This window comes from Petaurus breviceps, unplaced genomic scaffold (genome assembly GCF_028583685.1).
Source record: "Petaurus breviceps papuanus isolate PSGF00001 unplaced genomic scaffold, PetGlider_PUasm1.0 551, whole genome shotgun sequence".
Lineage (NCBI taxonomy): Eukaryota > Metazoa > Chordata > Mammalia > Diprotodontia > Petauridae > Petaurus > Petaurus breviceps.
The window spans coordinates 34,399,848-34,415,378 of record NW_027186372.1 but is presented as its reverse complement, the minus strand read 5'-3'; the positions used below and the strand labels follow the sequence as shown (position 1 = coordinate 34,415,378).

The 15,531-nt window shown below is 40.3% G+C and overlaps 2 protein-coding genes across 10 annotated transcripts in view; one reads left to right on the top strand and one right to left on the bottom strand.

Annotated features, from left to right (window-relative positions):
* HNRNPH1 (heterogeneous nuclear ribonucleoprotein H1) overlaps window positions 1-15,531 on the top strand; it is a 329,511-nt gene that overhangs the window by 157,262 nt on the left and 156,718 nt on the right. The gene's annotated exons all lie outside the window — the stretch shown is intronic.
* Window positions 10,933-15,531, bottom strand: part of RPS14 (ribosomal protein S14) — a 195,631-nt gene continuing 191,032 nt past the window's right edge. For both annotated transcript variants that reach the window (XM_069102618.1, XM_069102619.1), the window contains 4 exons: window positions 12,531-12,681; window positions 12,259-12,420; window positions 11,408-11,484; window positions 10,933-11,047 (listed from right to left, as the gene is read on the bottom strand). In XM_069102618.1, coding sequence (XP_068958719.1) covers window positions 10,980-11,047; window positions 11,408-11,484; window positions 12,259-12,420; window positions 12,531-12,679 — 456 coding nt within the window. In that variant the 5' untranslated portion in view covers window positions 12,680-12,681 and the 3' untranslated portion in view covers window positions 10,933-10,979. The remainder of the gene's footprint in view (window positions 11,048-11,407; window positions 11,485-12,258; window positions 12,421-12,530; window positions 12,682-15,531) is intronic.

Sequence of the window (15,531 nt, the reverse complement as noted above, 5' to 3'; positions counted from 1 at the left end):
GTGTGTGTGTGTGTGTGTGTGTGTGTGTGTGTGTGTGTGTGTGTGTGTGTTTACTTCCTCACTTTCACATGGGTCATAGCCTTTGAACTAGCTTCCCCACAGACACAGTGCCACCAAAATGGGAGTCTATGTGGAAACAGACATACAAGCAGAAGGAAAGGCAAAGCTTATACAAGTTACCCCTTCCAAATCGTGACTTTCCCCATCATGGTTTTTGTGAGTCGGCATAAAAAATTAAATGGGAATTTTGGGGGAGTTTTATGGAAGCCTCAGATGACATAAAAAAAAATTTAGAAACTCAGAATGCATAATACATATATACATATGTAGAGACAGAGAGTTGTATAATATCAACATGTTTTATATTTTAATACTTTAATAATTCAAACTTCTCTGGTACACAGAGGGTCAAAAATTTTTGCTTGGATTTTCCAGGTTGCTGGAATCCAGGTGCTGTGCCCCTAACCCCCTCAATGTGGAAGAGATAACTGTAATTCCTTTCTAACCCTTCCTCCCCCATGACACATTCAAGTATTCTGTCTAGTTGCTTCCTATAACATTACTCTGCCCTTCAAACCTTAAGGACACAGAGCTCTAATATCTCACAAGGAGTAAATATTCTTCTGGGATCACCCTCCCTGTTCCCAAGCCCTGTGAATTCCAGCTTCCTCTTATCTGTTCATAGTAGCTATAACTTTTTATTCATAATCCTTTCTCAAAGGTTTCTTTCTCCTTCCTTCCCTAAGCCAGTCTGTTCTTGCCCCAGAATGCCAGTAATCAATCTTTGGAATGTTGCCACTTTTCATAATAATAATTCCCTATGCTAATAATAAACTGATCAGATCACATCTGGAAGGTTTGAGGATAGGATAGAATGCATAGTATTCTCACAGTTGGCACAGAATCTCAGAGTTGGAAGGACCTCAGAGTCCATCTAGTTCAAATAATGATTGCTATGTGGCATCCATCAGTCTGTTAAAGTGGAAAAAGCATTGAATTTGACATCTGGGAACCTGGGTTTGAATCTCTGTCTCTGTCTGCCTCATCCCCAGCAAAATGAAAAAGATGGAAATAATCAGTGCTGGAAGGGCTGCAGGAAAACAGGCACACAAATACATTATTGTTGGAGCTGTGGATTGGTCTAATAATTCTTGAAAGCAATTTGCAATTATTACCAAAAAAAGGTAGCTATCAAGTTTAGCAATTTGCAACTATGCTTAAAAAAAAAAGTCAATACCCTTTGACCCAGATGTCCTACTACCAGGCATTTATCTCAAGAGGGTCAAAGGCAGAAAGAATGACTCTATATACACCAAAATATTTATAGCAATGCTTTTTGTGGTAGCCAAGAACTGGAAACAATGTAGTTACCCATTCACTGGGGAAGGGCTAAACAAATTGTGATACATGAATGTAATGGAATGTATCTGCAGTATAAGAAGGAACAAATATGAGGAATTCAGAGAAATATAGAAAGACTTAGATGAACAGTGAAGTAAGCAGAATCAGGAAAACCATTTACACAGATACAAAAATGTAAATGGAAAGAAAAAAAAACCCTAAAAACTGGGTAATTCGTAATTATGATGACCAAACAGCCCTAGAGAAAAGTTGAGAAGATGAATTTCCCTCTCTCTCTTCATTGAAAAGGTGGGGAACGGTGAATATGGAACATTGTATATGCCATCAGACATATTCGATATTTTGTTTACTTTTGTTTAAATTTTTTTCCTCTTTTTTCTATTTTTTGTTACAAGGGATTACTTGCTAGAGAGATTGGGGAATGGATATATCTGGAAACTAGGGTGTCATAAAAAAACAAAATCCATCAATAAAAATAAGATTAAAAGATTTTAAAAGTAGAGCTTTGGACTTCTTAGACTACTTCTAGTTCTAAATCTATGATCCCATGAGCTACTTGGAAGCTCTCAGTGATGAAAAATCCATTTCCTTACATGGTAGCCCATATCACATCTCTATAACTGTAATGATGAGGTGACTTTCAGCGACATCAGACCTGAATCTGCCTCTCTTCAATTGCCTCTCAGTCCTCCTGCTTCTCCTCTCTTGGTCCAAATGGAACAAATTGAGTTCCTTTTCAATATGACAGCCCTTCACAGTAATGAAGACAGTTTTCATGCCTTCCTGTAACTTTGTCCAGGTTAAACATCTCCCATTCTTTCAGTCAGTTCTGATGTGACATGGCTGTCACTCCCCTTATCATTCTGGTCCATTCTCCTCTGAATGTTCCAGCTTTTTAAATGTCCTTCCTAAGATGTGATCATCAGAACCTACAGATGTGATCTGATCAGGACACAGGCAAGCAAAAGTATCACCTTCCTCATTCTGAGCACTATTCGTTTTTAAAGGCAGCCTAGGTGGCATAGTGGATAGAGTGCCAGAACTGAAGTCAGAAAGACCAGAGTTTGAGGTGGCTAGACAGTGCAGGGAATAGAGCATTGGCCCTGGAGTCAGGAGAGCTTGAGTTCAAATCCAGCCTCAGACACTTAACACTTACTAGCCATGTGACCTTGGGCAAGTCACTTAATCCCAATTGCCCTGCCCTCCCCCTCCAAAAAAGAAAAAAAAAAAGACCAGAGTTCAAATCTGACCTCAGACACTTAAAAGATTTGTGACCCGGAGCAAGTCACCTAATCCTGTTTGCCCCAGTTTCCTCATCTGTAAAATGAGCTGGAGAAGGAAATGGCAAATGACTCCAGTATCTCTGCCAAGAAAACCCCCAATGGGGTCACAAAGAGTTGGACACACCTGAACAACAAAGTCAGCTTTTTTTGATTGTCACTGTGGATGCATTTTGACATTGCAGCCCATTAAAACCCTCTACATGGCTTTGATTATGAACAGCTATCCAGACAGATCTCCCCTATCCTGGATTTGTGAAGTTGAGTATCTATCAGGTAGAGAATTTTACATTTCTGCTTAATCACTTTCATTTTATTAGATTTAGTCTCCTCCTTATAGCCTATTCAGATCTTTTTGGTTCCTGTCACCTGGTACATTTATTATTCCTCATAGCTTTGTATAATCTAGGTTGGTGGTATAGTGGATAGAGCCCTAAGCCTCAAATCAGGGCAACCCAAGTTCACATCCAGCCTCAGACATTTACTAACTATGTAACCCTGGGAAATCACTTAGTCTGAATTTCCTCATTTGTAAAATGGGAATTATAATAGCACCTTCGTCCCAAGAATGTTGTGAGGATCTAATAAAATAATACTTGTGAAGCCCTTGACATATAGTAAACATTATAGAAATGTGAGCTTATTATTGATCTACAAATTTGGCAAGCATGTGATCTATGCCTTCATCCAAGTCACTAATAAAATGCCAAATGGTACAGGACCAAGGACAGAACACTTCTTTTGGGGTTTGGTCTTTCAGAATCCTCTATTGGAAAATTTATAAAATGTGTTACAGAAATCTAACTTACTATGTCTATAGTGTATCCTTGATCTATTATTTTAGTTACTCTATTAAAAAAAAAAGTTTGATGTGACATAAAAGACGATCTTGATGAAGTCACTTTAGCTTAGTGAATGCCACTTCCTTTTTTGGGTGAATGGAAACCATCCCTTCAATATCATATTCTAAAATTTCGCAAGGAACTGAAATCAAGCTCATTTTGTCTAATTGGCAGGTTTCACACTTCCCTATTTTGAAGAACAGGCAATGTTGACTTTTCCCCAGTCTAGTCCTATGGCACCTCTCGCCATCAGTAGCTATCAGTCACAGCCACCAGAGATTCCAAATATGGTTCATCTGGACATCCCTGAACTTAGTGAAGGGCACTTATGTGCTCTTTGCATTTTTCAATTACTGGCTCTCATTTTCATGCTATCCTTCCTCATTTCAGGGAACATTTCCTGGGAAAACAGAAGCAAAATTAACTGAGTTCCTCCTTTTCATTGTCATTTATTAGTCCTAGGCCCACCAAGCAGGAGCCTTATGCCTTCTCTGGTTTTCTTCCAGATGCTAACATCAACAAAACCAAAACAACAACAGCAAACCAAAAAGCCCCTTTTTATCATCCTTAACTTTCATCTCCAACTTCAACTTATTCTTGCCTTTGAAGCTACTAGAGGACCTTATAGTTGTTGCTGTCTTTCAGTCATTTTTCAGTATATCTAACTCTTCGTGACCCCATTTAGGGTGAGAGATACTGGCAAAGATACTGGAGTGGTTTGCCATTTCCTTCTCAGCTCATTTTACAGATGATAAAACTGAGGCAAACAGGGTTAAGTAACTTGCCCAGGGTCACACAGCTAGTAAGTGTCTGAGGCCAGATTTGAATTGAGGAAGATGTCTTCCTGACTTCTGACCCAGTATTCTATCCACTGTACCACCTAGCTACACCTCAAAAAAAAAAATGCTAGCTACATAGAAATGTTAGCCTTTAGCATCATCTATTAGGTGATATAAATGAGGTGGAGAAAGAAATGATAAACCGTTCCAGTATGTCTGCCAAGAAACCCTCAAATGAGGTCACGAAGAATTGGACATGACTAAACAACTCCAAAACAATAGCTTTTTTTAAAGGTTTGCAAAGTACATTACAGATTGTATCTCATTTTATCTTTATAACACTGGAAGTTGATGCTATTATTACTCCCATTTTACAGATGAAGAAACTGAGGTGACTTGTCCAGGGTCACACAACTAGTTTCTGAGACCAGATTTGAACTTCCTAATTCCAGGTCCAGAGTTCTGTTCACTGTACCACCCAGCTACTGTTGTAATCTGTTCTCCATTACCTGGGCTCACTTCTGTCACCTTCATTTGTGTTAATGAGTTTTCTTCCAAGACACAGTCTCTTTATGTCTTTAGAATTTCTTTCCTGAAAGCTTTCTATTACTCCTAGACTGACTTCCCCTGCAGAATTTTAGGTCCCTGGATCCTCTCTATACTTTTACAGAACACTTTGAAATCCATTCTCCAAAAATTTAGGCTGTATGTCAGATTATATCCAACTTTCTTCTTTATCACAAATTCTCAGATAGGAAAATCTCTTTTTCTCAAGGTCTTCCATTCTTTAATGCTATCTTCTTCCTTATGGTTTTGGAGTGGGTAACAGTATATCTAAATATGGTAGATTTTGTATTTCCCCAGTAGCAAGTTGGCTTCTCTGTATCCCCTATTCATGCCAGGAACTCCTACCTTGGAACCAGGAAGCAATGATGGGTAGTTAGTTGCCTTAGTCATTCCCTCTACCTAGGCTCTCACTCCAATTATGATCTAATTCACCACCCTTGCAATTTCCTCACCAGATGCTAGGCCAGCTAGTCTAGAGAGCGAGCATGGCAGTACTTTACCCTTTCATGCCTGGACCTCCCACCCACCTGGAAGCAGCTACTGTGATGATGGTGGTTGCCTTAGTTATCCATTTTTCGCTAGCTACTAACATAGCCCCATCCACCTCTCTCCTTTCCATTCCTGGAACCTCATTTTGTGTTATTACACGAGAACCATTCATGATTCTAAAGGATAATCCAGAGACACATAATTTGTTTTGCTTAACTATGAATTGTTACAAGAAATTCCCTCTTTTTTTTTAATGGGATGGGGAAGGAAAATAGATTACTGGTCATTTAAAAAAAAGGTGGAGGGGTTGGGGATGGGTTTGCTACAAAGGTAAAATGTTGAACATTTTGCACTGGGTCACTATATTAATGTATTAATATAGGATATTTATAATAAAATATAGCATATTTATAATATGATAAAATTTTAATTAGGGGAAAGTTCCTTGTTTCTTTGCCAAGGTAAGTTCCATCAACAAGATTGCCACCATTCTCCCTCTCTCCCCCAGTTCTAGTTGAACTATTGATTAGTCTATTTCAAACAAGTTGAGATGATGTGGGTTGGTGGTGGGAAGCATACAATTTGGCATAGACAACTTGGATTTGAATCCTGGCTCCACCACTGAGTTCCCTATGGTACTCTGGCCAAATCACTTAACCTCTCTGGGCCTCAGTTTCCTTATCTCTAAAATGAAGATGGTATAAATGACCTGTAAATTACCTTCCAGCTCCAAAGCTATGGTCTTGTGATCCACATCTAAACATTGTCCCACCACACAAAGCCCCCTAAATTCTGGCTTTCACTTGTATCTCTCCCAAATCCTTTACATGCTTCTTCTGTTCAGGTTAAGTTATTTTCCTCACTAGGATCTGAGCAGAATGTAAACCATTCTTCCTATCACCTAGTAAAACTTGGGGGGTTTTTTGCCTTTTTTTTTTGGAGGGCAATTGGGGTTAAGTGAGTTGCCCAAAGTCACATGGCTAGTTTTTGTAAAACTTTTTAAGCTTAATTTTGTGTGTGAGTGTGTGTGTGCGCAAAATGTGTCGGTAAGGGTGTGCAATGTCACCTAACTACCTCATTCCACCTGCTAAAGTTCTGAACACAATTTTTTTTTTTTGGAGTGCTGGGAAGATTTTTCTAGTTTGACGTCTAATCCAGCTTCCTTCCTTTTCCCCCCTCCCTCTTCCCCCTCCCCCCTCTATTCTTGGTCCTTAGCTGTCTTCCAAACCCTCCCCAGCCATACCACATCCTCACCCCGTCTAAAAGGAAACCCAAATTACGGAACCCAACAACCAATGAACACCAGATTAGTTAGTGACATCACAGATTGCTAGGCAGAACCATTTCTGAAATGCTCCTGATTTCAGATGGTCTCAGAATAAACAGAGCATTTTAAGTTAAAAGTTATTTTCTAAAAAGAATGTGCAACATCTTCACTGGACGTTAATTTATAACACTGATAGATCCTGTTATAATTAATATGTAGATGATATAAATTCAATTAGGTCTTGTGAATCTTAGTGTTCACACTACAATTAATTCTGAGCTCAGGCTAGGGAATCAGCAGACCTACGTAATCCTGTCCTTTCCGGAAACCTCTGGGTCTCAGTTTCCCTTCTGAAAAATGGAATTATCATATCCAAAGACCCTTTTAGTTCCATCTTTTTTTTTTTTTTTGGTATAGTAAGATGGGGTGGGTTGTTTTTTTTCCTAAATGTTATGTAACCTATTCTCTTCTTTAGACAAACATTTATATGGTTAAAAAAAAAAATCCTCCTCTAAAAATCTTTTCCAATTTTTTTTATTCATGTGACATGAACAAATGTATACGCCCCTTATTTATCCCTTATCCTGTTTTTTTTTTTTTTTAAAGACTTTAGCAGTTGGTAAATTAAAGACAGGTGAAGGTGGTCTGAGGCTGGACACGGGGGGAAGAGTGGTCATATATTGAGCCTGGAACGGACTTCAAGCGTCACCCTGGTAGCCGTGGTATTCTAGCGATCTTCCTTTCTGGATCCAGGCTCAAATTCATGGGGGACTTGCACAGATCATGACTTCAGCAGGCTATCTGGTCACTTCATGGAAGCTCAATCTTTTGAGGTGCCCAAGCACAGCGACTCTTTTGGCATCTTCAAAACCCCATCTGCCTGGCTACAGCTGACGTCATACTTGTCTAACTGATGGACTACCGCAGAAAAAGTGATTATTTAGGGGTCCCGCTAGTTTGCAGGTGGGGGAGCGCGCGGATTCTGTCTCCTTTGTCTACCTCCTGAAAAGGGCAACAGTATCTTTGTGGGGTTGGAAGAAGGCTCCCCTCACCATCCTCTTATTTTCCAAACCAACTGATCACACCCTGGCTCCCAAGCCCCTTTAGAACGTAAACTCCTTTAGGACAAGAATTGTCTCACCTTCGGTATCTGTAACCTCAGCACTTAGCACGGAGCTGGCTAAGGGTAAACTCTTAGAAGTGCTTTGCATTCATTTGTGCTTCCCAGTGCCTAGCACAAAACCTTGCACTTGATAGGCTTAAGAAATTTGTTGGATTGAATTTAATTGAATCAGGCATAGAACATCAGTTCCTCTCACCTTTTAGAAAAATGAAACGATCCTTAAAACGAGGGTTTCTTTGCACCGCTTTTGGTAGAGGGCCTTCTTTACAGTTAGTACAGGAGTACTCCTCTCGGCCGACTCACTGTCGTCCAGCCCATCCTTAATCACTGGACGGGCGTTGCCTCAAACTGGGACCGGCTAAAAACCGTAGTCTAAGGGCCAGGGGTCTCCGTATACATCCGGAGCCCTGTCCAGTTGTCTCGCCACTGAACCCAGAGGAGAAAGTGAGGCTGATGACTTTGCATAGTCCTCCCTCACTTAAATCCAATTCACTTGCATCATCACCCTGATGTCACGGTCCTCCTCGAGGACGAACAAACCTTTTGTCCACGCCAGGTGTGTGACATTTCCCAAAGCCATCATTTAATGCCTTTTCTCCCAGAGGGCTCGGGCCTCCAAAGTACACAGATGGAGTACACGCCCCCCAAGGGCTTAACCACGCACAGCTTGTTAAATGCACAAGACGATCCATTGGGGTGCAGAAAGAAAAAACTGAACTATTTTATATTCTAACCTAAAAATAATCAGTTTTTACTAGTTTTTAATATATGGATTGACATTGGAACACTCTTTTGGTTCATATTCCTGGAGGCCTCACTTTACCCCAGGGAAGAGAGTGAATTGCACAATATAGTCGGAAGGATTGATAGCTGTCTTTATTTGTTCGTTCTTTTTCATTGTACTGCAGTTTACTTACATGTGCCTGAATATGTGGATTTTCAGATTACATTACTGTTTTAGTTAACTAACTAGTCCTGACAAAAATGAGTCAGATTAGATTCCTGGAAAGAAATCATAGCTTGAAGATGCTGACTTGAGCACAAAAACCAGAAAATGGCAGAACTGACTTTTTTTTCCAAGTATAAACTTTATCAGCCAAATTACAAAGTAGATTTACATATTTCATACATTCAATAACAAATCTCGAACTAAGAGCCTACTTTGAGATATTAGCTAATAACAGTACTGAAGCCATGATTAGCTAGACACTTAACCATGCTTTTGTTATGAAAGATATTTAATTCTCTCTGAAGAACATTAAATGCCTACTATGTGCTAATTACTTTATATTTTCTGCTTTGATGTCTGCACACCCGAGGAGTCTGGAAACAATTCTCACCTGTTTAAAAATCTTCTGATTTTTTTTTTTTTTGTAAATTGTTAAAAATGAAAAAAAAAAAGCAGCTTGGTTAGTGGGCAGTACTGGCTGTAGTCAGGAGGTTCTGAATTCAAACTGTCTCAGATGCTTGCTGAGATCCAGGTTAAGTCCCTGGGCGGGTTTCCTCATCCATAAAATGGGGATACCACCAACTTTATAGGTTGTGAAGACTAATACATACATGTTATATAAATACTATTATTTCAGTTAATTTTTAATTATAGCTGAGACAGGGCTTGAAGGTTTACAATGTTCTTAATCTAGCCAAATGATGAAACTGAAAAAAAAAACTGACAAATTCAGAACCAGACCTTCAAAAATCATTTAAAATTAAATATTACATTGCTCTGAAAAATGTATTTTGTAATTCATAAAATTTAAACTGATTTAATCTCCATCCCCTTAACAATTATTTTGCCTATATTGATATAGTACATGCATGTGCTTATAAAAATGGGTTCTTGCATCAAGGTAATGTTTTGCAAATCATCTAAATGCCAACTATCACCATCTATTCTCTCACATATATTCTAAGCATGTCTCATCTCTCCACGGTTCAGTGATATCAAATGTACCTTCTTACTTTAAAATACCAAGTTCACCTAGATTTACCCAATCTTTGTGAAGCTTCCCATTATTACCCGTTCTCTTCTTTGACATCTTTCCTTCCATGGGAAAAGAATACTAAATGAAGATTAGACCAGTGTAGACCTTATTCTCTAAAGAGCCTACTATATTTCACAAACTGGGGACACCAAAAAACAGTCAAGTCTCTGCTTTTATGGAGCTTACAGTATAAATTTTAATATGGATCATGTATCCAAGACATTTCCCAAGACTGATTCTTTCTGTTGGTCTACCTCTCCCTTCACCTGCAAAATGAGCTCCTTAAGTGTCTTGAGATTTTCTTCTATGACCCACTTCAGAGACTATGAGCTCCCTTCTAAAACTGGTCTGGAATTCCCTGAAAGCAGGACCCGAGTCAGCTCCATTTTGATAACAGTGATAGTATATAAAGGCCAATTTTTATTGCCTAAGTTTTGGGATATCAGTAATGCAAACTCCTCTCCTGTGCTACTAACATAGCAGCCAGGACTTGCTGGACCAAAGCGGCCTTCTTTCTTGCGATCAAAGTAAAAGCAATCCCTGCCCCTTAATCCCCACCTCTTTGAACACTGAACACCTTCGAACCTCACCACTACTTTCAGAGTTAAGAGAATGCTCTCACTTTTGGACATTAGTTCCCAAAACAATAAAAAAGCAACATGAGTTTTGCATTTTAAAGTCGAAAGGAACCTGAGAATATAACATTCCCTAGTGTTTCAAGGATTAAGACTCCCATTTCATCCCTTATAACAAACCTTAAATGAAGTTTTCGAGACCTTATGGATCATTTAATCCAATGTTTTAGAGATGGGCCAGTTGAGGCCAAGAGGAAAAACGTTAGCATAGTCACAGTAAATCTTTATAGGAATCTATTCTAGTTTGTAGGGTTGTAAAACACTCACAGCCTAGTATAAGAAAAGTATAAAAATACTGGGCAACATTAAGATCAACTTTCAGATTACAATAGTCAGCAATGTAGAATAAAATTTAGGAAATTAAGAATCCAACAGGTAGAAAGCAATACTAAAGCACTGATTTCAGTCATCCAATCCTGACTGACCAGTTCTTTTTTTGACCCTATATTACTGACACCACTGTTAATAAGCCTCTTTCCCCAATAAAAAGCCCAGGACAGGGGGCCTAAGCCACAAACAGAATCCTTGAGACAAAAAAGGGTACACATATCAAGCAGACAGCATGAGGGAGAGTATGCCATTTGAGAACACCAGAGGCAAACAGACCATTGTGACATTTTTATTGACAAAAATAATCCAGCAAACGATATTCACAGACGGCGACCACGGCGACCACCCTTTCTGCGAGTACTGTCAGAGGGGATTGGAGTGACATCCTCTGTGGAAAGGAAGAGGAAAAAAAGATCATATTTCTGGGACCTTATAATACTAGGAGGTTTTCAAAGATATAATCACACAACATTAGAGCTGTAAGAGACTTTAGAACCATCTACAATGGGTTCTACCACGGAGCTGAGGATAGCAGAACTAGGTCAGACAAAAGAAACAGAAGCCTGCTGAGAAAAGGGGGCAAAACACATTTGGTGATGAAATGTCACATGACACTCCTTGGTAGGGATTGCCTGATCAGAAACTAGCACCTTCAACAGACATTCATATATCTTTGAACAGAACTACAGGTAATCTCATCAAGTTCTCTTGGCAATCAGGTGGAAACCACAAGAAAGGGGTAACTCACCAATCCTCCCGATCTTCATTCCAGAACGTGCCAGGGCTCTCAGGGCTGACTGTGCACCAGGGCCAGGGGTCTTAGTCCTGAGAAAAATGATCAAGTCAGAAAAGGTTCCTTGATCTGTCCCTGAGCTAAAAAAATAAAACTTAAACACCTAGTTATTATCATGGACTCCAATTTTATGTGCAACATCACAAAGAATCTCAGTTAGAAGGGACCTTACACACATTGCTTTTCGTCTTCAGAAACAGCCCAGAGAGAAAATACTCTTGCCAAGCAGGCCGAGCACACCTTTTTCATAGGCCTCCAGGGCAACACTGGATGGGTTCTCCAGGGCTGACCTAAATGGTAACACAAACTGAAAACCTAAAGGAAGAATGGAAACCTCTTCCACCCAGTGTTTCTCTTCCTTCAGGGTACTTAGTCCACCATCCCCAGGGCTGGCACCCTCTCTTAATATACATTTTAAAAGACCCTAGCCTCATGTTCCCTCATTAGTAACCCAGACTAGCTGCACCTCTGACACTGCCCTGAAAACTATAGCTTGGCAATGGAGGCACCACGCAGGGTTGTCTGGGCACAGTGTACGCAAAGATTTGATCCAATGAAAGCTAAGCTACAGATGACATTTCCTCTATATTGTGGTGCAGAAAATAAACCTGGACCTAGAGTCAGGGGACCTAAGTTTGAACCCTAGTTCTTTTGCTTACTACCTATATAGCACAGAGCAATTCATCAACAAGTCTCAGTGAATTGGTAGGAAAGCTTACCAGAAGTGGGATGGCAGTTTTTAATTTCCAAGATGGCACTTTCCACGAGATCATGCCATCTCACTGAAGACACCAGGGAATACATACCTATTTCCCCCTGTGGCCCGAAGTTTGATGTGAAGGGCAGTGATGCCTAGTTCTTTACATCTCTGGGCAACATCCTGAGCGGCCAACATAGCAGCATAGGGAGAAGATTCGTCTCTGTCAGCCTTGACCTTCATCCCACCAGTCACTCGGCAGATGGTTTCTCTGTAGACAAAGATGTCATCAATCATTAATCAAAATGGGAACTCACCAGGTGGGAGCCAAGGAGCCAAGATAGCCAAGATTCTTAGTGAGACCTTCATCCAGATACTCACTTGCCAGAGAGATCAGTCACATGGACAAAGGTGTCGTTGAAGGAAGCAAAGATATGGCAGACGCCAAACACGTTCTCCCCTTCTGCGACTTGAGGCCCAAGGCTGATGACCTGCTCTTCCTTCTTTTCCTTCCCCTTGCGAGGCGCCATTTCTGCGCCAGAAAGATATATTTTCAAATATGGAAAACACAGAGCATTTTTACACTTGTAGTTCCAAAGACTATGCAGGATTGATTTCTCCTCCTAGGTCTTGTTGATGATTCACTTATTTCAAAGGTAAATCAGGTTGTGGTTTCTCCTTCATAGAAAAGCTAACAGGTCAAAAAGTGAAACACTTATTTTAAAGCGGCTACACACCACCAGCCCTTTCACATAGTAGGCACACAAACTTCTGGTTCAGGCAGTGTAAAATAGTTAAAAAGATTGCTAGACTAGTAAACAAAAGACCTGAGTTTGAATTTTGGTTGTCATTAATCACAGGACCTTAAATAGTCACTTCATTTCTCTGATTTTCAGTGCCTACTATTTACCCTGTTATAAAGAAAGATGCCAAGTGCTACATAATTGTGAACTATTATTATGTATTAATAAGTTTCTAGTAAAATGCCTTACAGACTAATATGGAAATGTTTAATAAGAATGTGTATGTAGAGTATCAGATTGCATGCTGTCCTGGGGAGGGAGGCAGAGAAACTAAAAATAAATTAATTCATTAAAAAAAATTGCATTACAAAGTTGATTTCACCTAGATGAAAAGTGGTGAGACCGGGGGTCAAAGAGAAGCTGTGACTTGCCTAAGATATCACAGGTCATGAACATCTAACTTTGACTGGAACCCAGGTATCTATACCAGACAGCTGCTTAATAAATTCTCGCCTATCCCCACCCCCCTACCAGTTGTTCCCATCATAGTACCAGCTGCCATTAGACTGGCCTAATTCTTCACCAAGAATTTCTTTGAGATTCATTATGTGACAGGCACGAGGGATACAAATGAAACAGTCCATGCCCTCAATATGCTTACATTTTTGATGGCATATTTAGACAATAATCACAGACTACAATTTGCAGCACTGTGTCTGGAAACAAGCACAGAATAAGAGGTCATGATTAAATGCTTTTGGTTGCCATAAGAGTTCAATTCCAAGAAGTGGTGTATAGTACAAATATTAGACCCAGTCCCACTTTTGAACCTGCCTCCCTCAAAGTGTCATGTAAAGGTTAACCAGTGTCCTCTGCTAGACTGGGAGCTTCCCAAATGCAATTTTCATCTTCCCCATATCCCAGCCTAGGAAAGTCAATGACACACAGGCTCACTGACTTAATAGCTGGAAAGCACCTAAGAGATCATCTAGTCTACCCTTGTAATTTTACAGATGGAAGCTAAGGTCCACAGATTAAGTGATTTGTTCAAATATGCCTGAAACTTCAATCTTCTGAATCCAGATTCAATGTTTTTCCCACCTTACTTAGCTTTCCTCCTTTCACAGGGGTGGAAGAAAGAAAAATTTCCCATAGGAGCTCTACACCCCAAAGTTTCATCGGCATATCACTCTGGCAGAGCAGCTTATCTAAGAAGGGAATAGTGTACTCCATTCCAGGTCTGACTAGTTTTGCACTTCAAACTGAAGTATTAAGCTCTTGCTGGTCCACAATACAACTAAACTATAACCACCCAGAATAACCGCTGATATCTGAACTCCTCATTCCATCCTCCTAAGGTAGGCAGCACAAATATTATCTGTGTATTTCAAACCCAGGAACTAAAGTAGGGCTTAGAAAGATTCAGTACCCTGTCAGTGGGAGAAAGAGCTGTCCTCTACTTAAACCCAAGCTATTTATACTCATGAGAAAAAATGTTCCAAATCACCACTACTTAGAGAAATTCAAATAAAACCAATTCTGATTCCACCTCATACTCATCCAGAGCAGCAAACATGACAAATAAGGAAAGCAAATTTTGGAAGGGCTGTGGGAAGACACCTTGTGCTGCACTATTGTGGACCTATAACAGGTCTGGAAAACAATTTGGAATTTGACACAAAAAATTACTAAGCAATGACCCAGCTATACACCACTGCTAGGCCTCGGCCAAAATGAGATAAAAGAAAAAAGGTCCTTTATGGACAAAAATTTATAGCAGCTCTTTCTGTAGTGGCAAAAAACTTAAAACTAAGGGATCCCCATCAATTAAGGAAAGGATGAAAAACTAGTATGAGTGTGATGGAATACAATTGTGTAGCAAATAAGAAAATAGATGCTTTCAAAAAAAACAAGGAAAGCCTTAGGTGAACTGATGCAGAGTGAAGCAAAAGCAGAACAATTTATATTATCTGCAATATTACAAAAACGAACAATTCTGAGATACTTAAAATTGATTAAGAATGAAATGAGCAGAACCAGGGGAACAAATTATACAGTAACATCAATACTGGAAAAGCTGTGAAAGCTGCAGTCAATGCAATGATCATTCATGATTCCAGAGACACATAATTTGTTTTTCACAACTGTTTCGTTACAAGAAATTCCCTCTTCTTTTCAATAGGGCGGGGAGGGAGAATAGATTTCTGGCCACTTAAAAAACCGGGGGTGGGGTGGGGTGTTTGCTACAAATGTGAAACGTTGCTCATCTCATACCGGTCACGGCATTAATAGTTTTGCTTTGTTACAAGAGGCCTCTCACGAAGCGATGGTAATAAGTGTATGCAATGTCAAATAAACACAGAAACATTCGTCCGTCGGACTCTGAGATTTCCTCCAGCACTGTATTTTGGGTCCCAAAGCCTCCTTTCCACGTGTTACGCCAGAGAACTAAGCCGCGCCGACTCCCCTCCCCGGGCCCCGGGTCTCCCCACACAGGCCATCAGCCCCGAGGGGGCTCCCTCAGCCAGGGTGCCACGTTCCCCAACCCCGGAGCCGGACACCTCTCCTCCGCTGCTGACCCAGATCCCCTACCCGCATCCCCCCCCCCCCCCCCCCCCCCCCCCCCCCCCCCCCCCCCC